This window comes from Macaca mulatta, chromosome 20 (genome assembly GCF_049350105.2).
Source record: "Macaca mulatta isolate MMU2019108-1 chromosome 20, T2T-MMU8v2.0, whole genome shotgun sequence".
Taxonomy (NCBI): domain Eukaryota; kingdom Metazoa; phylum Chordata; class Mammalia; order Primates; family Cercopithecidae; genus Macaca; species Macaca mulatta.
This window is the reverse complement of record NC_133425.1, coordinates 85060046-85086555: the sequence shown is the minus strand read 5'-3', so window position 1 is coordinate 85086555 and position 26510 is coordinate 85060046. Positions and strand designations below refer to the sequence as shown.

Genomic DNA, 26510 nt, shown 5'->3' with positions numbered 1-26510 from the left:
TGTACAGGGGTGGGGTGTGTGTGTGTGCGGGGGTGTGTGTGTACAGGGGTGGGGTGTGTGTGTGTGCAGGGGTGTGTGTGTACAGGGGTGGGGTGTGTGTGTGTGCGGGGGTGTGTGTGTACAGGGGTGGGGTGTGTGTGTGTGCGGGGGTGTGTGTGTACAGGGGTGGGGGGTGTGTGCGCGTGTGTGCAGGGGTGTGTGTGTACAGGGGTGGGGTGTGTGTGCGGGGGTGTGTGTGTACAGGGGTGGGGTGTGTGTGTGTGCAGGGGTGTGTGTGTGTGCAGGGGTGTGTGTGTACAGGGGTGGGGTGTGTGTGCAGGGGTGTGTGTGTACAGGGGTGGGGTGTGTGTGTGTGCGGGGGTGTGTGTGTACAGGGGTGGGGTGTGTGTGTGTGCAGGGGTGTGTGTGTACAGGGGTGGGGTGTGTGTGTGTGCGGGGGTGTGTGTGTACAGGGGTGGGGTGTGTGTGTGTGCGGGGGTGTGTGTGTACAGGGGTGGGGGGTGTGTGCGCGTGTGTGCAGGGGTGTGTGTGTACAGGGGTGGGGTGTGTGTGCGGGGGTGTGTGTGTACAGGGGTGGGGAGTGTGTGTGTGCAGGGGTGTGTGTGTACAGGGGTGGGGGTGTGTGTGTGTGCAGGGGTGTGTGTGTGTACAGGGGTGGGGTGTGTGTGTGTGCAGGTGTGCGTGTGTGCAGGGGTGTGTGTGTACAGGGGTGGGGTGTGTGTGTGTGCAGGGGTGTGTACAGGGGTGGGGTGTGTGTGCGGGGGTGTGTGTGTACAGGGGTGGGGTGTGTGTGCGGGGGTGTGTGTGTACAGGGGTGGGGTGTGTGTGTGTGCAGGGGTGTGTGTGTGTACAGGGGTGGGGTGTGTGTGTGTGCAGGTGTGCGTGTGTGCAGGGGTGTGTGTGTACAGGGGTGGGGTGTGTGTGTGTGCAGGGGTGTGTGTGTGTGCACAAGTGCATGGCTGGAGATGGCTACTGGAGCCTAGACTGTGTCCCGAAAGATGTTCAAGCAGCATCTGTACAAAGCCCTCTTCACAGCTCCTGGGTCCTTCTGGCCTGAACCGAAGACTCAGGCCCTCCTGTACCCCAGGTCCAGCCAGGAGCCGTTTCCACACCCCTCCTGGGCTGGATGCCGACGACACGCACCCCCGATGTGAAGGGATGTTGCTTTTATTGAGGGCCTGTGTGTGTGTGTGTCCTGAGCTGTCCCCAGGTATCCTGCCCCCAGGTGAGGCCAGACACCCGCTCAGGAGATGCTGGTCCTTGCATGCGGGCAGTAGGGTTCCTGGCGTCCGGAGTCCTGGATGGGCAGGTGTTCCCTGAACTCCAGGAGCCCTAAAGGGGGCTCTGGTCTCCCAGCTTTCACAGGAGACACTGACAGAGGACCAGGGCAGCGAGGGAGGCCAGCAGGAACCCCCACTGGCGATGGAGGCTGGAGGCCCCGGAGGGGTAGCCGTAATGCGTCCTGCAGGAGCCGCCCAGCTCGTCCCGCGGGATGGGCTCCTCCTCGGGAGCCTGCGTGGGGTTGCTGGCCTGGGGACAGACACAGGTGGGGCAGCCTGTCGGCTGGTGGTTGGGGGGGGAGGCTCAGGCGGCCACCCCATCCTCACCTGCTCCACAGCCTCGAAGACCCTCAGCAGGTTGTTGGCCAGTGCACCCTTGACCTCCGCCTCTGTCCAGTTCCTCCTGAGCAGCTCAGCGATCAGGTCTGGATACTTGGAGACGTCCTCCAGCCCCTCAGGGACCCTGTGTTGAGGCCAGGAGAACCCGGGCCCCCACACTAGGACACACGTCCCTCCTCCAGCCGCCTCATCCCTCTGACGGGGTCATGAACCTCCCAGCTCATCCACGGGACAGAGCTCTCACCCCCTTACCTTGGAACACCATCAAAGTCCCCACCAAAGCCCACAGCTCTGGCTCCTGCCACCTCCTTGATGTGATCCAGATGGTCTGTCCAGGGAGCAGCAGGTATGGGTCCCGAGTGAGGCCCTCCCGCTTCAGCCCCCTTGGCCACTCATACCCCACCTACCAGCCACTTGGGACAGGTTGGCCTTGTTGGTGCAGGAAATGTAATTGTTGTAGAAATTCACCATCACCAGGCTGTCTGTCTGTTTCTGCACAGGAAGACAGGGTGGAGCTGAGAGCTGGGAGGGCCTGTCCAGGGAGGTGGGGTGGGGGTGGCTGCCTCGGCCCTCACCACCAGCCTCAGGACGTCGTCGGGCACGTTGCGCCGGCTTGCGCACACGCTGTAGGCCGAGGAGTGGCTGAAGATGACGGGGGCTCTGGACAGCTGCAGGGTGGCCTTCATGGTGGCCACAGACACGTGAGCCAAGTCAATGAGGACTCCCAGGCGGTTCAGCTCCTTCACCACACGCTGGGAAGACAGGGCTGCGTCCACCCTCACAGCCCCCAGGGTCGGGGCTGAGGAGGTGGACAGGCTGGACCAGGTGTGAGTCATCGTCCTTCATGGCTGGAAGTCTGGGGCCACTCAGGGCTCAGCACCCACCCTGGGGGGATGGCTGCCAGCTCCATTTTACAGATGAGGACACTGAGGTCCCACGTGGGGAGATTCATTGTTCCGGTCACCCTCCAGGGCCTCTGCCTTCTCCTCGGGGGTGACTGGCCCCTCCCACCCCACTCACCTGCCCAAAGGGTGACAGGCCTTGGCTCTGGGGCTTGCTGTCTCCCGTGTCCACCAGCCAGTTGTCAGCCCTGCGGGAGCAAAAGGCAGGTGCTCAAGGGGTGGCGCGGTGGTCTCGGCCTCCCATCAGCCCAGCAGGCGAGGCCCGGCCCGGGACTCACAGGTGGAGGGATGGGCTCAGGAGGGTGGCGGGGAGCGTCTGCCCCTCCCTCCTGACCGAAGCCCGGGGGCCTCCCGTGGGGAGTCACGCACCAGGGCGTGTTGCAGTTGTGGGTGAGGGTCAGGTACCGCATGCCCAGCTGATAGAGCGCCCGCAGGACGCCCAGACTGCTGTCAATGGAGTGGCCGCCCTCCACACCGATCAGGCTGGCCACCTTCCCTTCCTGGAAGGCCTGCCGGATGCCTGCGGGGAGAGTCGGGGTGCAGGGGAGTGGGCACCTGGCGTCTGGAGGGGAGGTGTCCTGATCAGTACCTGCTGCTCAGGATGAGGGCTGGGTGGGAGGATGCAGGACCTGGAGGGCCCAGGTCAGGACCCCACCTGCACTGCTGGTGACATACAGGAAGGTCTCAGGGTACATCTGGCACATGCGGTGGACCACATCTATCTGCTCCAGCGTCCTCCGCACAGCGTCTTGGTTCTGGGTGTCGCAGGGCGTGTACACGGACCAGAACTGGGGGCCACAGGGGATACCAGGAGCTGATGCAGCCAGGTCTCAGCCCACCCCCCACATGCCTGTGGGAGTCTGGTTTCCCACCCCCTGGGAAGCCCTCCCTCGGCCTGGTGTCTGTCTCTACAAGGGCCTGTGGCACTGAGGGACCCTGGAGGAACAACGCCACAGGGACGGCCACACTGTAGCCAGGCCCAAGGTAGGAGACGGGATGACCCCACGCAGGGTGAGTGAAGGCAAGGCGGGCGGTACCTGACCTCCTACGAAGCCAGCCCTCAGCTTGGGGATGTTGGTGTGTGTGTTGGCCAAGGTGGTCAGGTTGGCCCTCGTGTCCTGCAGCCGGTTGTTGAACATACTCAGCAGCTGCCAGGGCAGGTCGTTGTGCCTGGAGTCGCGGGGGGCAGGCCAGGCAGTTAGGGAGGCCACTGGGACCTGGGGGCTTGTGAGCTCCTGAACTCCGGGCTGTGCTCCCCACTTCCTGCTCCTCACGGCAGGCGCCGGACTGAAGTCCAGGCCGCAGGGGTGACGGATCATTGGCCACCACACCTGTGCAAGGCTGCACTTCCCACCTGTGCCCACCCCCAGGGCAGGGAGCCCCGGGCCAGGAGCTCAGGGAGCTGGGTAGCCCATCCCCTCCAGGGCCTTTCTCTGTGGACGAGGCTGGTGGGAGGACACGATGTCTGAGGGTGGGACACAAGCAGTCAAATGACTTCAATGGACAGGATTGGAGACATGGGCAAAGGGGCAAGGGCCTGGGGGTGATACTGTTTCTGAGAGTTTTCAGTTTAAAAATCCAATTGCCTCTTGGGGAATACGGTGGGTGGCTGGATAACTGGAATGGCCTGTCCTCGGGGGGCCTGGCACTCCCATCCTTCTGGGGAGCAGGGTGTCAGGTACAGGCTTTGGGGCCCACGCAGGCCTCTCTGCTGCCTCTGTCTCCAGGGAAGAGCCCTGCACCCAAACTCCAATCAGATCCTTCTAAACTTCCAAAGGACTGAGGCTCTCCAAGGTTTTCCCAGGAGCTGGTGGCGAGGGTAGGAGTTCTGGTAAGGAGCAGGAAGGGGAACACAGAGGAAGGGGGAGCTGGCACTGTCAGAGCTGGTGACTGAGTGAGGGCCTCAGAGGGTCCGAATCCAGCTGCCCAGCAGTGCCTGGCAGAGACCAGGAGCAAAGGGAATCCACTCTCGTTAGAAACGCAATTCTCAGGCCGGGCGCGGTGGCCCACGCCTGTAATCCCAGCACTTTGGGAGGCTGAGGCGGGCAGATCACAAGGTCAAGAGATCGAGACCATCCTGGCTAACACGGTGAAACCCCCTCTCTACTAAAAATACAAAAAATTAGCCGGGCGTGGTGGCGGGCGCCTGTAGTCCCAGCTACTGGGGAGGCTGAGGCAGGAGAATGGTGTAAACCCCGGAGGCGGAGCTTGCAGTGAGCCGAGATGGCGCCACAGCTCTCCAATCCGGGCGACAGAGCGAGACTCCATCTCAAAAAAAAAAAAAAAAAAGAGAGAAAAAGAATCACATCTCAGGCCCAGGGCAGGCTCTCGGTTATGATCTGTATTTCAACCAGCAGATCTGACTCCTGGGATCGACCAGGCCCCACTGCAGCCCCGACAGCCCTCGTCCCTGATCCCGTGACCCGGAGGCTGCAAGAAGGTTGGGAAGGGGCTGGAGCCTGACCCCCAACCCTGGGCAATGCTTGGGGTTCCCCTTTCCCGTCACTGGGTCTGGGGCCTCAGACTCCTTCCTGTGATGTGGGCTGCGCCCCGTCTCGGGGAGACACCCTCGGAGGGTGTGTGCTGGGATGGGGCCGCCGGGGCTCCTCCATATCCAGTTTCCAGACCCGCCCCTCTGTGCCTCAGTTTCCCCATCTGGAACATGAAGGTGTCTTGGTGCCTTCCTTGCAGGGCAGCTGGGAGAGGCAGAGGACTAACAGTGTTCATCGTTTCCAGCCGTGGGCCCTGCTCTCAGTGACCCAGCCCAAATCTACAGGCCCACAATGAGCTTTTCCAAGGCAAATGCACCACGGAGCTCCTCGGGGGAAATGAGGGGAGGGCTCTGCCCTTCCTGGGTCCCAGTCGCTCCTGACCTCCCCTGGGCTGGTGCCCCCAAGCCCAGCGTGGCACACTTTCTGGCCCCGCCCTTGGGCAGATGGGTGGGCACAGGCCTGATGCTGGTCTAAAACTCCTGCAACAGCAAGGTTGTCTCTGGCCACAGCGAGTCCACATGACAGCCTGCACTGGCACGCGCCTCCGCCCAGCCCTCGGCACAGAGCAGGTGCTCAGGACGCATTTGCTGAGGGCAGTGGGAATGAGCTCCAGCCAGGGACCCTGCCCGGGCAGCAGCCTCATTGCTAGGGTGCAGCCCTACACTGGGCACTGTCCTGGGCGGGGCTAGGCAGGGTTCCCAGGAGGCTTTACTCCTTGGCCTGAGGACACAGGTGGCCCATCTCAGACATTAGCCTGGGATGGGCAGGAATTCCCAGCAGCCGCCCTTGGAGGGAGAGGCTACAACGGGGCAGCTGTCTGCTCTCCCCTCCCTCCTCCTCCTGCAGCCCCTCCTCTTTTTTTTTTTTTTTTGAGACAGGGTCTCGGCCGGGCGCGGTGGCTCACGCCTGTAATCCCAGCACTTTGGGAGGCCGAGACGGGCGGATCACGAGGTCAGGAGATGGAGACCATCCTGGCTAACACGGTGAAACCCCAAAATGCAAAAAATAAGCCAGGCGTGGTGGCGGCGCCTGTAGTCCCAGCTACTCGGGAGGTTGAGGCAGGAGAATGGCGTGAACCCGGGAGGCGGAGCTTGCAGTGACCCAAGATCGCACCACTGCACTCCAGCCTGGGCGACTGAGCGAGACTCTGTCTCAAAAAAAAAAAAAAAAGAAAAAGAAAAAGAGACAGGGTCTCACTCTGTTGCCCAGGCTGGAGGGCAGGGGTGCAGTCACAGCTCACTGCAGCCCCCAACCTTCTGGGCTCAAGCGATCCTCCCACCTCAGTCTCCCAAAGTGCTGGGACCACAGGTGTGAGTCGCCGTGCCTGACTGGAGAAAGCGATCGGAAGGTGGGGCCTCTGGTTTCTCAGTGGGACACGGGCCCTGCCTGCCTCATGGCCAGGTCAAACTGCAGCTAATCAGACCCACCCTCCTTATCTGGGCGGCTGGGGCAGTGCCCTTAGCTGGGATATGGAATCCTTCATCCTGCTCCAAGGAGTGCTGGAAAGTGCTGGAATTGCAGCAAGCACACACTGAGGCAGCTGTTTGTGGGGGAGACTGCTGGCTGCCCCTGGGACCCATTCTCCTGTTTTACTTTGTAACTTGAAAACCCCCCATTTTTAGCGGGCACACAGCCGTCTGGATTGAAGTTACTTCCTGCCCCTGTGTCGCTGGCCGCGGCCAAGGGATGAAGGTGGGTCCTGTAACAGCTTCTAACAACTGACCCCTGGCCGGGCGTGGCGGCTCACACCTGGAATCCCAGCACTTTGGGAGGCCGAGACGGGTGGATCATTTGAGGTCAGGAGATCGAGACCAGCCTGGCCAACATGGTGAAACCCCATCTCTACTAAAAATACCAAAAAAATTAGCGGGGCATGTTGGCGGGCACCTGTAATCCCAGCTACTCGGGAGGTTGAAGCAGGAGAATCACTTCAACCTGGGAGGTGGAGGTTGTAGTGAGCCCAGATCGTACCATTGCACTCTAGCCTGGGCGACAGGCGACAGAGACTGTCTCAAAACAAAACCTGACCCTGACAGTCACCTGCTGCTTGTCCTTTTCCCCTTCCTCATCTCTCCTTCCTCCCTGCTGGCCGGCGTACAGGTGTGAGGGCTGGAGCTGGCGTGACCATTTTAAACCATGAGGATGCAAGGGACCACCCTCGACTCCCTTTCTGGAGCTGCCTCTGCTCCCTTAAGTGTTTTACATTTGAGACGGAGTCTCGCTCTGTAGCCCAGGCTGGAGTGCGGTGGCCTGATCACAGCTCACTGCAGCCTCCGCCTCCCGAGTTCAAGTGATTCTCCTGCCTCAGCCTCCTGAGTAGCTGGGACTACAGGCGCCGCCACCACGCCCGGCTAGTTTTTTGTATTTTTAGTAGAGAGGGGGTTTTGCCATGTTGGCCAGGATGGTCTTGAACTCCTGACCTCAGGTGATCTGCCCACCTTGGCCTCCCAAAGTGCTGGGATGACAGGCGTGAGCCGCCCAGCCTGGCCTGTTCCCTGAAGTTCTTACACAACAAGACGTCAGGTTTCCCTGCTTTGTTCAGAGTGTTTCCCCAGCAAAGCCCAGAGGCATCTTCCAGGGGGAGACACCGTGCCAGACACAGGGCGAACTCTCAGTGACCCTCCTGCCCCAACGCGGAGCCAGTGTGGACCCCGATCTGGAGCCTGGGAGCAGGAGGCCTCCATGGAGACCCCGTGTCGGGGCGTTGGGCCAGGAAGGGGCGGGGAGGAGGGTCAGATTCCCGGGCAGTGGGAATCTCCACCCTGCGGAGACCAGGAGAGAAACAGGTGACCCCAGCACCCCAGCGAGGTCGAGGTGGGGCCAGGCGGGCACTCAGGGCAGCACAGACAGGGGCCGAGCCGCACGGGCCTCCCCCGGGAGAAGGCAGGCCAAGGGGAGTGGGAAGATGGCCAAAAAGATGCTGGCTGAGAGGGCCTGTAGGGCACCACCCATGTCTGCAGCTTTCGGGAGAAACTGAGGCACAGGGAGAGACGGGGCGCAGGGCCTCAGCGTCCCCAGGTGCAGAGCTCACGCTGAGCTTCAGGGCGAGGGAGCTGGGGCCTTGCCTCCCTCCTGCCCTGACCCCGCAGACCTTCATCTGTCGAAGTCTTTGGTGGCCCTGAGAGACCCCACAAAGAAGCAGGGGCCAGGAAAGGCAAGGGCCCCAGTACCATCGCAGAAACTGAGCCCCAAGCCAAGGGCACATCCCCGGCTCCCAGCCCGGCTCCCCAGCCCCGGCTCCCCCAGCCCTGGCTGCCCCAGCCCCGGCTCCCCAGCCCCGGCTCCCCCAGCCCCGACTCCCCCAGCCCCGGCTCCCCCAGCCCCAGCTGCCCCAGCCCCGGCTCCCCCAGCCCCGGCTGCCCCAGCCCCGGCTGCCCCAGCCCCGGCTCCCCAGCCCCGGCTCCCCCAGCCCCGGCTCCCCCAGCCCCAGTTCCCAGTCCTGGTTCCCTAAGCACCTGGCTTAGGTGGGCACTCACCCATCAATGACAGGGGAGTCCCTCATGATCCTCTCTGCCTCGTCCCGAAAGAAGTCTGCAGTGCAGACGGCCACAAGGGGCCAGAGCCACCATCTGGTCCACATGGCGGGGTCCCCGGGGACCTGCGTGCGCTGCTGCCCTGGTGCCTCTGTGCTGGCCTGGCCGGCCCGTGCAGGAGGACGAGTTTCAGGCTGTGAGAAGTCGCTCTGCCTGCCAGGAGAGGCCCCAGAGGCGTTGGGTGGAAGTGATGATAGCTGGCCGTTGTCCTGTTTATAGCTTCCCATGTTCAATAAGTAACCAGCACATTCCCTGCCAGCGTGGGTGGGATGGAAGGCCGGACACCCAGTGACTGGGCGTTGCTGTCTGGGCTAGGCGGAGGCATAGTAAGAAGCTGGGAACCGGCCGGGCGCGGTGGCTCAAGCCTGTAATCCCAGCACTTTGGGAGGCCGAGACGGGCGGATCACGAGGTCAGGAGATCGAGACCATCCTGGCTAACACGGTGTAACCCCGTCTCTACTAAAAAATACAAAAAACTAGCCGGGCGAGGTGGCGGGCGCCTGTAGTCCCAGCTACACGGGAGGCTGAGGCAGGAGAATGGCGTGAACCCGGGAGGCGGAGCTTGCAGTGAGCTGAGATCCGGCCACTGCACTCCAGCCTGGACGACAGAGCAAGACTCTGTCTCAAAAAAAAAAAAAAAAAAAAAAAAAAGAAGCTGGGAACCCAGACCCAGGGGTGGGGCTAGAGCCCAGATGAAAGGACAGCAGGCTGAGAGCAGGCCCAGCACAGGATGATGGTGAGTGGCTGTCAGCCCTCGCTGTGCTGCTGTTATTTATTACTACCACCTCCCTCAGGACCCGGGGCCTAGATCTGCAAGCAAGAAAACAGTCATTCAAGTAGTGCATTCTCATGAAGCACCTCTTTCCGCGTAAAAATCATCTCACGTGGCTTGCCGTAGGGGAAAACGTGGGCGTTTCAGGACGCTGCTGCACAGCCCAGGTGTGCCCCTGACGCCTGCTCTAACGCTGAGGGGTCTGCACCCCGCCCTGCAGCCCTCCAGCGTCACAGGGACCCACACCGCGGCTACAGACTTCAGGCCAAGCAGCCGGACATGTCCTTAGAACCGGGGCCTTTCTAGGCCTCGGCAGAGCACACTGAAGTCGTCCGAGGGCCCCTGGAAACACAGTTCCCAGGTGGTGCCCTGTCCGAAGAGTCTCCATCCCAGGGCTGGGCGGTGTCTGGGGTTCTGGGGGACGGTGGGCTGAGCACTGGGGCTGAACCAGGCCTGCTGGGAGGAGCAGGAGGGACATTGGTCAGAGGCTTCGCGGCGCGGAGACCAGCAGGGAGAAGGATTGCCCGGCTGGAGCGCGGTGGCTCCGCCTCAGCTCCCTGCAACCCGCACCTCCAGGGCCCGAGCAATCCTCCTGCCTGAGCCTCCTGAGTACCTGGGACCACAGGTGTGCACCACCACGCCCAGCTACTTTTTGTATTTTTTGTAGAGACAGGGTCTTTCCCATGTTTCCCAGGCTGGTCTCCAACTCCCGGCCTCAAGCAATCTGCCTGCTTTGGTCTCTCAAACTACTGGGATTATAGGCATGAGCCACTATGCCCAGGTCATGATAAATAGTATTTTCTTTTTTTTTTTTTTTTTTTTTTTTTTTTGAGACGGAGTCTCACGCTGTTGCCCAGGCTGGAGTGCAGTGGCGCGATCTCGGCTCACTGCAAGCTCCGCCTCCTGGGTTCACGCCATTCTCCTGCCTCAGCCTCCTGAGTAGCTGGGACTACAGGCGCCCGCCACCTCGCCCGGCTAGTTTTTTTGTATTTTTTAGTAGAGACGGGGTTTCACTGTGTTAGCCAGGATGGTCTCGATCTCCCGACCTCGTGATCCACCCGTCTCGGCCTCCCAAAGTGCTGGGATTACAGGCTTGAGCCACCGCGCCCGGCCGATAAATAGTATTTTCATTCAATATTTTTAAAACATCAGAATTCATGTAAAAAAAAAAAAAAAAAGTCCATAATGAACAAAGTACAAAACTTTAAAACAGCTGGGCACAGCGGCTCACGCCTGTAATCCCAGCACTTTGGGAGACCGAGGCGGGCGGATCACGAGGTCAGGAGATCAAGACCATCCTGGCTAACACAGTGAAACCCCGTCTCTACTAAAAATACAAAAAAATTAGCCGGGTGTGGTGGCGGGCGCCTGTAGTCCCAGCTACTCGGGAGGCTGAGGCAGGAGAATTGCTTGAACCTGGGAGGTGGAGGTTACTGTGAGCCGAGACCGTGCCACTGTGCTCCAGCCTGGGCAACAAGAGCGAAACTCTGTCTTGAAAAACAGCATCAACAACAACAACAACAACAAACAGATCTTGTGAGAACTTGCTCACTACCACGAGAACATGGGCGGAACGGCCCCTACCTCCAGCTGGTCTCTCCCTTGACACGTGGGGGTTATAATCTGAGATGAGATTTGGGTGGGGCACGGAGCCAAACCATATCACTCAGCTTCATCATTCAGGGCCCAGTGCAACATGAAAATGCAGCACCCGGCTCAAGCCTGTAATCCCAGCACTTTGGGAGGCCAAGACGGGCGGATCACGAGGTCAGGAGATCGAGACTATCCTGGCTAACACGGTGAAACCCCGTCTCTACTAAAAAAATAGAAAAAAACCTAGCCGGGCGAGCTAAGATCCGGCCACTGCACCCCAGCCTGGACGGCAGAGCGAGACTCTGTCTCAAAAAAAAAAAAAAAAAAGAAAAGAAAATGCAGCACCCTTCTTCAGACATCACAAGAATCTCAGGGCCTCACAGCAGGGGGTGGGGTGGGGGTAGAAGCAGGTGCATGTCTTCCGAGCACCAGACGGGGGTCGAAGACCCTGCATGGGCTGCATTTTGCACCATTTCTGAGGCTCAAAGCCACTGACTTAACAAGAGGGTGTCCTGGGGGCTGGGCCTGGTAGGCTGTGGGTTCCCGTCTCACGGCCACCGTCCAAGGGCAGCGTGGGTGAGCTGGTTAGATTTCTCGGCCTCAGTCTCTTGTCCGTAGAAGTCACGGAGGTACCTACTTTACGACAGTCCTGCCGTGAGCGCGAAGGCACCAGCCACTCAGAACCAGCCTCAGATCAAGACCTTAAACCTGTCTTTCCCATGGGGTTTTACAGTCTGTCCCGGAGTTTCCAGTTGCCTTTCTTCTCCTGCCCTACACGGGGTGTCCTTATCTTCCATCTTCCAAGTCTGGACTCTGCAACCTCCCTCGCTGCCCCCAGAGCCTCCCTCGTCCAACCTGCTGCTCCCAGCTTGGAATCTCCGTGCCCACTTAACGTCTGCACGGAAGGTCTCCCCCTTTGTTTGGTTTACAGTCCTGGTGGAGTTTGAACGCTTGTCCAAATCTCACGTGGACACTGGATCCCAGTGTTGGGGGGTTTGGGGTCATGGGGACGGGCCCCTCATCAATGGCTCCGTGCAGTTCTGGAGGTAATGAGTGAGTTCGGAAGAGAACTGTTAAAACCAGCCTGGCACCTCCCCCGTCACTCTCTGACTCCCTCGCCGCCGGTGATGACTGTGAACAGGAGAACAGGCTCTGGGGGTAGCGAACTTAGGCCAATTCGTGCGGAATCAAGGAAAAACAGCGAGGCCTGGGGCAGGGAATGGGACGCTAATTTGTGCTGACTTCCCAAAAGAGAAGACACCAAGGTCAGGGGGGCGAGAGTCTGAGGCCAATGCACGGTGGATCCAGGAAAAACACCGAGGTCTGGGGCAGGGAACCCAGGGCCAATTAACAATCAACTTCCAAAAACTGCACCATAAGGAAAAGCCCCACGCCCAGTAGCAAAGGATCAAAGGCTGCTCTCCCTACAGCCCCCAACCCCCACCATGTCCCAGATGGCAAGGAAAGTGCTGTGGACTGGCTGTGGGCCATCGTTTCACCTGCAGACACCAGTTCACCGCAGCTTTGATTAGCCATGGACCAAATCTTTCATCCAGATAAGGGGGATAGGAATCATGAAAGGTGAACTTAAGACCCAGAAAACTGGCCGGGTGTGGTGGCTCACACCTGTCATCCCAGCACTTTGGGAGGGTGGGGTGGGCGGATCATCTGAGGCCGGGAGTTTAAAACCAGCTTGGCCAACACGGAGAAACCCCGTCTCTACTAAAAACACAAAAATTAGCCAGGTGTGGTGGCTACTCGGGAGGCTGAGGCTGGAGAATTGCTTGACCCTGGGAGGCGGAGGTTGCAGTGAGCCGAGACGGCGCCAGTGGACTCCAACCCAGGCGACAGGCGACGGTGTGAGACTCCCTCTCAAAAAAAAAAAAAAAAAAAAAAAACCAGAAAACTTTGTAACAGCGCCCACTCCCACCCTACTCCGAGCTTTCTGGCTTTAATAACTCCCTGCTTTTGCAGCTTCCTTCCTGTGTTTTGTTCTTACTTTGTATGTTTTGTCTACTACTTGTTTGTTCAAGCACCAAGGACATGCACAATTACACTCCAGGCCATCCTTCCTGTGACACCTGCTCCCTCCCATTCTGCCGTGATGGGAGGTTCCCTGGGGTCCTCACCAGAGGCAGATGCTGGTGCCACGGCTCCCGCTTCCCGTACAGCCTCCACAACCATGAGCCAAACCCACCCCTTTTCTTTATAGATCACCCAGCCTTGGGGATTCCTCTGGAGCAGTGCAAAGCAGACTAAGCCCTGTTCCATTCGTGGGCCCTGAAACCATCCCCTCACTGTGGGTCTGCGGGAATTCACTCCCCAGTCCTCCCGTCCGTGTCTTTATTCTGCCCTCATCACGGATCAGTAGTTTCGCTGAATGTGCACTTTGGGTGGTAAACCTTTTTCCTCAGGAGGTGACCGCGCCACCGTCCGTCTGCGCATGCTTGGTTGATGGGAGCCACATCGCGCCCGGCGCTGTGTGGGCAACCCCTCGTCCCCCAGAACGCCGTGACTTCATATTTTTTTGTTGTTGTTGAGACGGAGTCTCGCTCTGTCGCCCAGGCTGGAGTGCAGTGGCCAGATCTCAGCTCACTGCAAGCTCCTCCTCCCGGGTTTACGCCATTCTCCTGCCTCAGCCTCCCAAGTAGCTGGGACTACAGGCACCCGTCACCTTGCCCGGCTAGTTTTTTGTATTTTTTTTTTTAGTAGAGACGGGGTTTCACTGTGTTCGCCAGGATGGTCTCGATCTCCTGACCTCGTGATCCGCCCGTCTCGGCCTCCCAAAGTGCTGGGATTACAGGCTTGAGCCACCGCGCCCAGCCAACTTCATATTTTTCACTCCCTGGGGCTGTCCCTCTGCCTCCAGTCCAGGGAATTTCCAGTCGCCAGTATTCCTTCTCCCCTCCTTTCTGAGCTCCGTCTGGCGAGGGTTTCGGGCAGGGGTTGGACTGTTTGAGCTTCCTTTTTGCCTCCTGTCCTAGGTTTCCTCATGCTTATTCCGTACACTCCATTTCCTCTGTTTTGTCTCCCAGCACGGTTCTTTAGTGTTTTCTTGGGGGTTGTGCGTCTGGGTCTCCGGAGGGCGGTTTCCAGGTTTTGCTGTGTCCTGTCCTGCCCCGCTCCCATCAGGGCAGCCGAGCTGCTTGGAGTCCGCTGCATTCTGTTCTCTTCTGTGGTTTACCCAGTGGAATGCAGGCGCGTCTCCCATTGTTCATCTGGACCTTTTGTTGCGTTTGCAGACTTCCCTCGGCAGCTGGTAATATTTGTCACCTCGAATTTCTTATTTAAAAATAAAGCGACAGCAAGGTGGGCAGTGCCGTACGTGTGAGCGGGCTCTCAACCCCAGGCTTTGTGTGGGCCGAGCTCCAGAGACGCCCGGTTACCAGGAGCCCTTGAAGCCAGAATGCAAGCATGAGCATTTTTTTTTTTTAATGAAATGGGGTCTTGCAATGCTGCCCAGGCTGGACTCCAACTCCCAGGCTCAAGCGATCCTCCCACCTCAGCCTCCCAAGTAGCTGGGTCCACAGCAGCTACTTTTAAAGTAACTGCCACCGCGCCCAGCAGCGTTTTTTAAAATAGCTACCCCGATTCTCAAAAACATGTTTAGGGAAGGGCCTCCTGACCTTCCTCTGGCTGTAGGGGGGTTAGGGGGGTGTGTCTGTCTGGGTGGTCCTCGGGCCAGTTCTTCCAGCTGGGAACAAACCCCGACCTCAGTGTCCTCCTCATTCCCGGCCCATTGTGCCCGTGACGTCTGAGCTGAGCTCCTCTCTGGCTCCCTGGTCTCTCGCTGGAACACTCTGGAATGTTCCCAATGGGCCCTCCAGTCCGCCTCACAGACACACTCTTCCGTTAACTTCCTCATTCCCAGAAATGGGTCGGAATCTGTGCCTACAGCGGAGACCTTTCTATTGTCTGACGAGTGTGTTCATTTTTTTTTTTTTTTTGAGACGGAGTCTGGCTCTGTCACCCAGGCTGGAGTGCAGTGGCGCGATCTCGGCTCACTGCAAGCTCCGCCTCCCGGGTTTACGCCATTCTCCTGCCTCAGCCTCCCGAGTAGCTGGGACTACAGGCACCCGCCACCTCGCCCGGCTAGTTTTTTGTATTTTTTAGTAGAGACGGGGTTTCACCGTGTTAGCCAGGATGGTCTCGATCTCCTGACCTCGTGATCCGCCCGTCTCGGCCTCCCAAAGTGCTGGGATTACAGGCTTGAGCCACCGCGCCCGGCCAATTTTTTTTTTTTTTTTTTTTTTTGAGACAGTGTTGCTGTCGCCCAGGCTGGACTGAGTGGCGCAATCTCAGCTCACTGCAACCTCCGCATCCCGGGTTCAAGCGATTCTCCTGCCTCAGCCTCCCAAGTAGCTGGGACTACAGGCACCCATCACCACGCCCGGCTAATTTTTGTATTTTTAGTAGACACGGGGTTTCACCATGTTGGCCAGGATGGTCTTGAACCCCTGACCTCATGATCCACCACCTTGGCCTCCCAAAGTGCCGGGATTCCAGGTGTGAGCCGCCGCGCCCGGCCCGAGGGCGTTATTCTTTTTTTTTTTTTTTTTTTGAGACGGAGTCTGGCTCTGTTGCCCAGGCTGGAGTGCAGTGGCCGGATCTCAGCTCACTGCAAGCCCCGCCTCCCGGGTTCATGCCATTCTCCTGCCTCAGCCTCCTGAGTAGCTGGGACTACAGGCGCCCGCCACCTCACCCGGCCAGTTTTTTTTGTATTTTTTTTTTTTAGTAGAGACGGGGTTTCACTGTGTTAGCCAGGATGGTCTCGATCTCCTGAACTCGTGATCCGCCCGTCTCGGCCTCCCAAAGTGCTGGGATTACAGGCTTGAGCCACCGCGCCCGGCCCCGAGGGCGTTATTCTTTTCTAATTCCTTTCCTCTCACCTTCGTGGACAGGAGCAGGAGGAAGTGCTTGTGCCTTGGCTCACATCTTGACACAGAGGGTGCAGCTGGCAGAGTCGCGGTGGGAAAGGCTCAGGGTGTGTTTAATTCTGTTTCTTCCGCCAGTTCTGGTTGTGCGTCTTTCATGTCCCTGACTGACCAGGGCCCTTCGTCCTGCCCAGGCCCTCCTGCCCCTCCCCTCCCCTGGCCATAGTGAGGCTCAGGGAGAGAGCCGGGGTTCGTAGTCCTGGGAGACCCCGGGGGTGGGAGCAGTGCTCTGTGAAGAGCGTGGGCTCCTGCATCAGAGTCCTGGGTCCATCTCCAGAGATCGGTGCACCGAGGCCCCCACCTCGAGGCTCTCCTCGCAGGGTGGTGCTGACCTGGCTCTGTCGAGAGGCAGGCGACAGCCTCGCCAGAGTGAAGGCGGCGGGTCAGACGCAGAGTGACGTCTGTGTTTCCACCCGGCCCTGTCCCCCAGAACCGCACATCAGCCCTATCCACAGCCAGCACGCAGACGCCTCCACGGCCATGTCGGATGTTACCACTTCTGCACAAGTAGCCACAGGCAACACGCCCCCCACCACAGATCATCGCAGACGAGAATACCCGGACACATCCCAAGCCCACGTGGTTGGACACGTCCACGTACCGAGAACAGACACACGCAGACTTTCCCACGTGATGAGTAAACGCACACTCAGGTACCTACACATGTGCACACAGACACACACAGGTACCTGCACGTGTGCACACAGACACACAGGTACTTACACGTGTGCAGACACACTCAGGTACCTACACGTGTGCACACAGACACACATGTGCACAGACGAGCTGCACACGTGCACCTGCTCATGTGAGCCCCTCCTTGCACGTGCGAGGGACGGGAGCCCACACTCAGCGTGGGGCCCATCTGACCACCCACGAGGCCTGGGACAGGGGCCCCCAAATGAGCCTTGAGGAAGGAACATCTGGGAACCTGCGGCTCCACAGGGAGCCCGGCCCTGTCTCACTCCCTGGGAGGCCCCGGTGGCTCACAGCAAGTTCAGCAGCCCTGGACTCTCTTCTGGCTCCTGACCAGGCTGATGTCTGCACTGGGGGAGTCCATAGGACCCTCAAACTGCAGGCCCAGCCGCGAGGCCGGCACCCCACTTCTGCCCCCAACGCCTCCCTCCCAGCGTCCAGCCCACCCTGAGGCTAGTGGCTTCCCCGCATTCCTCCTCGCCTGCCCAGGCCCCCCCATGGCTGCCCCCACCACTCTGACCCCCACAGCCCACATCTGCACCCGGGCGTGAGCTCTTCCTCCCAGTGAGTCCCAGGGAAGTACCTCTCAAGGACTCCCCAACAGGCTCCTGGCTCCCATGAGGTCGGGGCCCCTCAGCCTGGCCTCCCCACCCTCCCTACCCCACCCTCCAGACACAGTCACCCCAGAGGCCACCCTCTCACCCCTGCCTGGAGCTGAGCCCCCACCCCCGGTTCCATCCTCTGAGACCCTCACCCTTCGCTGCCCGCGATGGCACGAGCTGAGACCGCCCCCCCACCAGTTCCATCCCGAGACCCTCACCCTTCGCTGCCCGCGATGGCATGAGCTGAGACCGCCCCCCCACCGGTTCCATCCCCTGAGACCCTCACCCTTCGCTGCCCGCGATGGCACGAGCTGAGACCCTCACCCTTCGCTGCCCGCGATGGCACGAGCTGAGCCCCCCCCCCACCGGTTCCATCCCCTGAGACCCTCACCCTTCGCTGCCCGCGATGGCACGAGCTGAGACCGCCCCCCCACCAGTTCCATCCCGAGACCCTCACCCTTCGCTGCCCGCGATGGCACGAGCTGAGACCCCCCTACACCAGTTCCATCCCCTGAGACCCTCACCCTTCACTGCCCGCGATGGCACGAGCTGAGACCTCCCTACACCAGTTCCATCCCGAGAACCTCACCCTTCGCTGCCCGCGATGGCACGAGCTGAGACCCCCCCCCCGACCGGTTCCATCCCCCGAGACCCTCACCCTTCGCTGCCCGCGATGGCGCTCCATGCTATGCGCCTGCTCACTGAGGTTCTCCCCACTGATGGTGGATCGCAGGCAGTTGGAGAGGGGCTTTCCGCCCTCATTACAGCCCTGGCCCCAGCCTTGCTCCACGCTCCCCAAAACCACAACCCCCGGCTCCTGGCTCCCCGAGACTCACCACGAGTGGGACAGAATGCTGAGTACCTTGGCTCAGCCACCCCAGGCCCAGGGAGACAGACCCGCCTCCTGCCTCCCAGGTCACCCCAGGCCCAGGGAGACAGACCCGCCTCCTGCCTCCCAGGTCACCCCAGGCCCAGGGAGACAGACCCGCCTCCTGCCTCCCAGGTCACAAGGCTCGGGGGCTGTTTCTGGTTTTCAAGCTCAGTCCTGCCACCCACAGAGCTCTCCAGCTACAAAACAGCCACCTCCTTAAGAGAGGGCCTGCACAGGACCCCAGGGAGAGCCGGGCTAAAGCCTCGCGCACGTCAGCTGGTTCTTGTTTCCGAAGATACTCGTGCCCTCAGTGAGGCCGTGAGCATCCGGCCAGCCCAGGGGCTTCTGGGACTTGGTCCCAGGCCAGGCAGGAGAGCTTGTGCTCCGTGACCACCCTTTGGGGCCCCCCAGGCAGTAGTGCAGGGTATCACCCTCAGGCCGCAGCAGGCTGGGAAACGGAGAGGAGGGGGCCTGGGAGCTTGTGCCCATCCCAACGAACCCAGAGTCTCAAGCGGCCCGGGGGTCCCAGGCCATGTGTTCTCTCCCCACTGGCAGACCCCAGCCACCTCCCTGACTCCCTTGAGGGAGACTGGCCCTGGCCCCAGAGCCGGGACAAACTCTGTCCTCAGTTTCTCTATCTGTAAGTGCGATGGGTTGATCTCCCTCCGTCCCCAGCCACGGTCAAGGATCGGAATGTCCTCTGGCAAAGCCACAGGGGCTTTCGAAACCAGAGGAGGGTCTGCGTGTGGACTGCACTGAGCTGGAGACCGGGCTGGCTTTGGAATTCTGAGGCTGCAGTGGGAGGGGGGCATCCTCCGTGGGTTCCAGCAGGCGGGGGGAGGCCAGGCCTGTCCCTGACCCTACCCGGGGGTTGGAGACCCAGGGCTGCTGCTGGGCCAGTCACAGGGACCCTTGGAGTCTGACGTCTTCAAGCAGCCAGTGGTGGGGAGCACGGGAGGAAGAGTGGGAGCTGCAGAGAGGGGAGCAATGGGAGGAAGAGTGGGAGCTGCAGAGAGGGGAGCAATGGGAGGAAGAGTGGGAGCTGCAGAGAGGGGAGGGGGTGCAGGGGGCTGTAGGGAGGGGAGCAGGGGAGGTGCAGGGGGCCCTGGGGAGAAGGGGGGCACAGGGAGCTGTGGAGGAGGCCCAGGGGGTGTGCAGGGGGCTGCAGGGAGGGGAGCAATGGGAGGAAGGGTGGGAGTTGCAGAGAGGGGAGGGGCTGCAGGAGGCTGCGGAGGGGGAGCAGGGGGCGCAGGGGGCTGCAGAGGGGGAGCAGGGGATGTGCAGGGGGCTGCAGGGAGGGGAGCAGAGGGAGGCAGGGGGCTGCAGAGGGGGAGCAAGGGGGGCACAGGGGGCTGCAGGGAGGGGAGCGGGGGTATACAGGGGGCTGCAGGGAGGGGAGCAGAGGGAGGCAGGTGCTGCAGAGGGGGAGCAAGGGGGGCACCCCTATGGAAGCCAAAGGTAGAGGGTGCTGGTGGGATGTGCACATGTAAAGACCAAAATAAAACCAGCTTTGTGCAGGGTTCCCACTGTTCTGGTAAGAATAAAATATATATTAATCTATAAATTACAAAATGTGAATTGTACAATTTTGCCCGGGGAACAGTGCTGCAATCACTTAAGCTTGGGAGTCTGAGACCAGCTTGGGAAACATAAGGAGATCTCATCTCTACAAAAAATAAAAAGACTAGCCAGGCATGCTGGTGTGTGCCTGCAGTTGCAGTTACTTGGGAAGCTGAGGTGGGAAGATTGCTTGAGCCTGGGAGGCTGAGGCTGCACTCCAGCCTGGGCAACATGATGACAGCCTGTCTCAAAAGTAAATATATAAATAATGTAGGCCAGACCTGGTGGCTTGTGCCTGTGATCCCAGCACTTTGGGTGGCCAAGGTGGGAAGATCGCTTGAGGCCAGGAGTTTGAGACCAGTCTGGGTAACATAGGGAGACTCTGTCCCTACAAAAAATACAAAAATTAGCCAAGCGAAGTGGCACACACTGTGGTCTTGGCTACATAGGAGACTGAGGCAGGAGGATGGCTTGAGCCCAGCAAGTTTAAGCTGCAGGGAGCTATGATCTCACCACTCTAGCCTGGCTGACAGAGCAAGACCTTGTCAAGATGGATAAATAAACTAATAAACTAATTACAATAAAAATGCAAATTGTGCAATTTTGGAGATTCAGCATGAGTTAAATCTTTTTTTTTTTTTTTTTTTGAGACAGAGTCTCGCTCTGTCGCCCAGGCTGGAGTGCAGTGGCCGGATCTCAGCTCACTGCAAGCTCCGCCTCCCGGGTTTATGCCATTCTCCTGCCTCAGCCTCCCGAGTAGCTGGGACTACAGGCGCCGCCACCTCGCCCGGCTAGTTTTTTGTATGTTTTAGTAGAGACAGGGTTTCACTGTGTTAACCAGGATGGTCTTGATGACCTCGTGATCCACCCGTCTCAGCCTCCCAAAGTGCTGGGATTACAGGCTTGAGCCACCACGCCCGGCCGAGTTAAATCCTATAAACACATGCTAATAATTTAAAATTTTAATTTTTCTTGACTTAGAATGAATTTTTTTTTTTTTTGAGACTGAGTCTTGCTCCATCACCCAGGCTGGAGTGTGCAATCTCAGCTCATTGCAACCTCCGCCTCCCGGGTTCAAGTGATTCTTGTGCCTCAGCCTCCCGAGTAGCTGGGATTACAGGCGCGCATCACCACACCCAGCTAATTCTTGTATTTTTTGTAGAGACAGGGTTTCACCATATTGGCCAGGCTGGTCTCAAACTCCTGACTTCAAGTGATCTGCCCGCCTCAGCCTCCCAAAGCACTGGGATTACAGGCGTCAGCCACGGCGCCCGGCCGCCTTCCAGTGTTTCCAGGCACAGACGGGCACGGGCGTGGGCTCCTGGCCTTTGCATGCTGTTGGTTTCTGTTGACCAGACGGCCTGGAGACCTCCCAGCGTGTATGTTTCCACCTCATTCTGTGCAACACGTGCACAAGCCTCAGAGCTCACGTTACCTGAGCAATTCCTCTACACAGGGACCGTGCTACGGGAGCTCCCGTGGCCTCGTGAGGTACGAGCAGTTTCCCCCTCACCTCTCAGGGCCCCCGGGCCTTGGTGCCTGCCTCCCTCTCCTACCTCAGCCACAAGTCTCCATGCCGTGCCCCTGGGGCTTCACGTGTGAGCCCTAAGCACCTCACCTCTCTGCTACCCCCTCTCCCTTGTTCTAGCTCCACCCCGTCTCAACTCCTGGCAATTTCAGTAAGAGAATTGTCCCTAGCCCTGGCCAAGCAATTCCCTGACCTGCAATGACCTGTGCTACTCCCACCTTGCTCGGGCGGGGCCTGACCTTCACTGCACTCCCTACAGCCCACCCCTCCTTTCCCCTTCTGCTCCAGGGCCCACCTGGGACCCCAGCCGCCTGCCCCATTCCCTGCCAGACTCCATCATCTCCTCTGGAGCCGTCAGGCCTCTCAGTAAAACCTGGCCGCTTCCTGCCCGCTTCCTGCCCATTTCTTGCCAGCTTTGCGTTTGCGCTGCCCTTCACTGAGTGTGCTGAGGGGAGAAGGCCCAGCTGTCCCGATGGGTGCTACTTTGAATTCAGGATCACAAACCTCAAGGAACCTCTTTAAACCACCTGGGAATCCTGCTGCAGCTCCCAGTGCTGGGACTAGAAGCATCCGCGCCCTCTGGGAACATTCTGGTGGAGCAGTTGCCCTGTCCTCGAGGTCAGCTGCGCACGCTGGGTCTTCACTGTCCCGGGGGTGCGGATGCCTCATGGCGACCCCCTCCTCCATCCAACGACCCCTCGTGGCACAGCTCCCAGCACAGCCGCTGTCTCCCCTCCTCTCCGCCTGTCTCTCTCTGATCCTCTCACAGGAGGCTGGGCCATACTGCTCCCTGAAACTGTGCTCAGTCAGCCTCTCAGTGGGTGACCCCTGGACCCGCTGCCTCCGTCCTTCCAGGGCACAGGTCCCAGCCTCTCCTGGCTTGCCTGTCTCCAGGCTCTGAGCCCCATCCCCACAGCACTGACTCCTCACCCACCGGAACCCCCAGCCCAGCCCCCGAAGCCCCGTGGACCCAGCCTCCTGCTGCACACCCCAGCTGGATGTTAGGGAGCATTTTAAATTCAGTTTTTTTGTTTTGTTTTGTTTTTTGAGATAAGTCTTGCTCTGTCACCCAGGCTGGAGTGCAGTGGTGTGATCTCAGCTCACTGAAACCTCTGCCCACCAGGTTCAAGCGATTCTCCTGCCTGGGGACAGGACACGTGCGGGATGCCTGAGCCCTACGCCTTTGGGCCTCAGTATCTGTGAAATGGGTGGACACTCAGGGGCCAAGGCGGGCCTCGGGCTTGGTCCCCCTCCTCTCCCATTCACACCCCACGGCTGGCCAGGACAGCGGGTGGCCCCCGTGTTGACCGCCTGCCTGGCTGCTGCAGCTGCTGCCCTCTGGTGGCCAAATCCCAACCAGCCTCCGTGGGGCCGGTTCGCTGGGGCCTGGCGGGGTCCTGCAAGGCGGGGTCCTGCAAGGCGGGGTCCTAGGGGCTCCCTTCACCCAAGAACCAGCTGCTCATCCCTCAGAGCGGGCTCCGAGGACCTGGGAAGGCGGAGCAGGTGCTCGGAGTCACCACTGCCTCCATGGCTGTCCTGCCCTTTAACTCACACCCTGCCACCCCTGAGAGCAAGGCAGCTGCTACCTGTCCCCTAGTCTTGGAAACTGAGGCAGAAAAGCCAGGCCCAGCCCGCCTGGCTCATGGGAGACGGAGCCGGGATGCACACACTGGACACAGGTCCAGAGACTCCAGGGCTGCGTGTAGACAGGCACCACTGCCCTGCCAGGCCCGCCTGCCCGCTCTGTCCCCAGTGGGAGCTGGGAGCCTCAGCCCCACCTCTGAAGCCACCCCTCGGGGCAGCTCTAAGAGGCTGCTTTGGGGCTCGGTGTCCATCCACCGCAGCCGACGTCCTCCCCGTGAAGCTGCTCGGACTGGGGGACTGAGGGACCCTCCCCGTCTGCTGCTGGCCTCCACCTGGGGATTCGCCAGTCGAAGCTGAGGCCCAGTGGGAGGCATTTTAGAGACATGTACACATTTGGAGGCCCTATGACACCCACTGAGAGGCTCCATGGGGTCAGACGCCAATCGGCAAGAATTCACCAAGAGATGTACGGGCTACTTGACCCTCACCATGAAAATGGCTTTGCTGTATGAGAGCCATTGGCCAAAGCAGGGTCCGCCCTTCACTACTCCCGCCACAACTCCAGACTCCAACGTCCCCCGTGCCCGAGGCTTTCTCTCTAGAATGTCCTGTGATAACCCTGAAGCTCCCCCAACCCCAACCAGGGCGCAGATTTTTTTTTTTTTTCTTTTTCTTTTTTTTTTGGTTACAGAGTCTCGCTCTTTCCCCCAGGCTGGACTGCAGTGGTGCGATCTCGGCTCACTGCAACCTCCGCCTCCCGGGTTCCCGCCATTCTCCTGCCTCAGCCTCCTGAGTAGTTGGGACTACAGGCGCCCGCCACCGCGCCCGGCTAATTTTTTGTATTTTTAGTACAGACGGGGTTTCACCGTGTTAACCAGGACGGTCTCAATCTCCTGACCTTGTGATCCAGCTGCCTCGGCCTCCCAAAGTGCTGGGATTACAGGCTTGAGCCACCACGCCCGGCCACAGCTTTGATTTTCATTCAGCAAATTCTTTCCACCTGGAAGAAAAATGTGGGTCCGGACAACGGGGCCCTGCTCTCAGCTGGGCAGGAGGGCAGATGACTGCGCATAGAATTCCAAAACAGAGAATAAGTCCGGGACCTGGGCGCTCCTCACACAGCCTCTGGGAACTCCCTGGAGGAAGGGGCACGTGAGCTGAGTCCCAAGGGTGCCTAGGACTGCACCGGGGTCCGCAAGAAAGGAACAGCCGGCACAGTGGACAAGCGGGGGTGTGGGGCCTCTGGAGGGCCCGGCGGGTCCAGACCTCATCCTAGGGACCACGGGGAGGGCCAGTGAGAGGACAGCGGCGGGTCTGAGAGCAGCTCTCTCACCTCCTAGAATCCCAGAGAGCCGCCGCGTCCCCTGCCTCGCACACCTGGTCCCAGCCTCCTAGAATCCCGGGAAGCCGCCGCGTCCCCTGCCCCAAACACCTGATCCCAGCTTCCACCCGCAGTGGTGTCCTGGGGTCCCCGGGCCTGTACCACCCCAGGTGGGCACCCCAGTACCCTGGCCCACCAACTCCCCAGTCCACTCACCCTGGCCTCTGCGATGCAGGCTTGCTCCCCAGCAAGGCCCCAGCCTAGGCAGCTCCCACGCCAGCCTCACAGCTGGGCTGGCCCTACTCGGCCACCTGCTGCCCCTCCCAGGCCCCTCCTCAGGAAGGTGAAACTGCCCCATTTCCTGCAGGAACCCTGTGTTCTCTGAAAGTAGAAAGAGGAGGGAAATGGAGGAGGGGAGGGGAAGGTTGGAGAGAAAGGGCCAGGGGTCGGAAGGAAGGGCTGGAGGAGGGAGAGAGGAGGAGGGAACTTTGCTCCAGGAGATGGCTCGGCGTCTTGACCTCCCCCAAGGCTAGAAACTTCTTCAGCAGGTTCCTCATTTCCTGAGAGTGCCCTGAGATGTCCCGGCAGTGTTTTTCCCTCATGTGAGGACGTGCCACCTCACAGCCAGGGCCGTGTGTGCACAGCTGTGCTGTTCAGCTCTGTGATGTCAGAGCTTAGAGAATGCTACACACCAGCACACGTAAGCCATCCGTGTCCTTTTTCTTATGCATTTTAGTGGTGAAAATACAACATATATACCAACAAGTAAGACAGATAGGTGTTGGGAGGGAAACTGAGGCAAGGCTTGCATAAAGCCCTCTGGAATGTGTCTAGACTTGCTGGCTCCTTGCTTCTAGCCCTCCTAGGCTCCTGTTCCCGTTATCTCAAGTAGCAGAACCTGCTCCATATAAATGCTAAACCGTCTCAGCTGTAAGTCATGTGCTTAATGCAGCGTGCTCTTTTGATCTCCACGTTCTCACCACCTGTTTCTTTGTTGGATTACCAGAAAATACCGTGGCCTCCCACAGCTTGGGCCGTCACCGCCTCCGTGATAGCGATGGTCCCCTGGTGTCCCGCCTTTTTCTGTCTCAAAGTTTTGCTCAATCCTTTGAGTCTGCCGGACTTTGTCACCCCCACGACCTGTGTTGGGTCTCATCACCCCAACACATAGCTACGTACATTTACACAGAAACAACACTGGTGTTTGTAGCAGGACAATTTAATATAGCCAAAATGTGGAAAGAGCCCAGATGCCCACAGAGGGACAGATAAATAAAATGTGTCTCTTCACGCAGTGGAGCATTAGCCATAAAGAAGAGTGACATGCTGACACATGCTATAACATGAAGAAACATGAAATGAATGAAATGAAAATTTTTAAATTAAAAATCTGGAATTAAATAGTGGTGATGACTGTGCAATTCTGAATGTTCTAAAAACATTCAACTGTACACACTAAAGGGATGGATTTTACGGTGTGTGAATTGTCTCAATAAAGCTTCCATAAAAATATAAGTACAGTTGGTTGGGCACAGTGGCTCATACCTGTAACCCCAGCACTTTGGGAGGCCAAGGCGCGTGGAGCACGAGGTCAGGAGATTGAGACCATCCTGGCTAACACAGTTAAACCCAGTCTCCACTAAAAATACAAAAACAACCAGGCGAGGTGACGGGCGCCTGTAGTCCCAGCCACCACTCGGGAGGCTGAGGCAGGAGAATGGCGTGAACCCAGGAGGCGGAGCTTGCCGTGAGCTGAGATCAGGCCACTGCACTCCACCCTAGGTGACAGAGCGAGACTCTGTCTCAAAAAAAAAAAAAAAAAAAAAAAATATATATATATACACACACACACACACACACACACACACACACAGTTTAAGGAGTTATTAGGGTGAGCTATTACCCAAGTCAAGACACAGTCACTAGCCCCTGTAGCCCCCCATGACCCTTTACCTTTTGTAACTCCCCCCTCCCCGATTTTTTTTCTGTTTGTAACTCCCCCCTCCCTGATTTTTTTTTTTGTTTGTAACTCCCCCCTCCCTGATTGTTTTTTTTTCCGTTCGTATCTCCCCCTCCCTGATTTTCTTTTTTTCTTTTTTTTTTTTTTTTTTGAGATGGAGTCTTCCTCCATCATCCAGGCTGGAGTGCAGTGGTGCAATCTCGGCTCACCGCAACCTCCGCCTCCCGGCTTCAAGCGCTTCTCTACCTCGGCCTCCCAAGCAGCTGGGATTACAGGCGCCAGCCACCATGCCTGGCTAATTTTTGTATTTTTGGTAGAGATGGGGTTTTACCATCTTGGTCAGGCTGGTCTTGAACTCCCGACCTCAGGTGATCCACCTGCCTTAGCCTCCCAAAGTGCTGAGATTCCAGGCGTGAGCCACCGTGCCCAGCCCCGTCTCTGATTTTCTTTGCGGTTCCATGAGACTAGAGCTGTTCGTGTTGGGTGCTGAGCTACAGTCCATGGTCCGGACATTCTTGTGCTGTCTGGTCTCTGATGCTGGGC

General features: G+C 59.0%; 1 protein-coding gene across 9 annotated transcripts; it reads right to left on the bottom strand.

The window, feature by feature from the left end:
- Nucleotides 1-1151: 1151 nt before the first annotated feature.
- DPEP1 (dipeptidase 1) lies at nucleotides 1152-24622 on the bottom strand. 9 transcript variants are annotated; one of them, XM_077983583.1, is made up of 12 exons: nucleotides 18089-18433; nucleotides 17980-18047; nucleotides 8490-8699; nucleotides 3559-3691; nucleotides 3177-3309; nucleotides 2891-3041; nucleotides 2640-2709; nucleotides 2195-2371; nucleotides 2027-2111; nucleotides 1872-1947; nucleotides 1608-1743; nucleotides 1152-1530 (listed from the first exon to the last, which is right to left on the bottom strand). In XM_077983583.1, the coding sequence occupies exons 3-12, from the start codon at nucleotides 8591-8593 to the stop codon at nucleotides 1360-1362; spliced, it is 1236 nt and encodes a 411-aa protein (XP_077839709.1). In that variant the 5' UTR covers nucleotides 8594-8699; nucleotides 17980-18047; nucleotides 18089-18433; the 3' UTR covers nucleotides 1152-1359.
- Nucleotides 24623-26510: the final 1888 nt, after the last annotated feature.

Coding starts and splice junctions, on each gene's coding strand:
- DPEP1 (XM_077983580.1), bottom strand. CDS start 17,905: ATGAGGGCGGAAAGCCCCTCTCCAACTGCCTGCGATCCACCATCAGTG. Junction 2,112..2,194: donor ACGACGTCCTGAGGCTGGTG/GTGAGGGCCGAG, acceptor CTTCCTGTGCAG/AAACAGACAGACAGCCTGGT. Junction 1,744..1,871: donor GACTTTGATGGTGTTCCAAG/GTAAGGGGGTGA, acceptor GCCTCAACACAG/GGTCCCTGAGGGGCTGGAGG.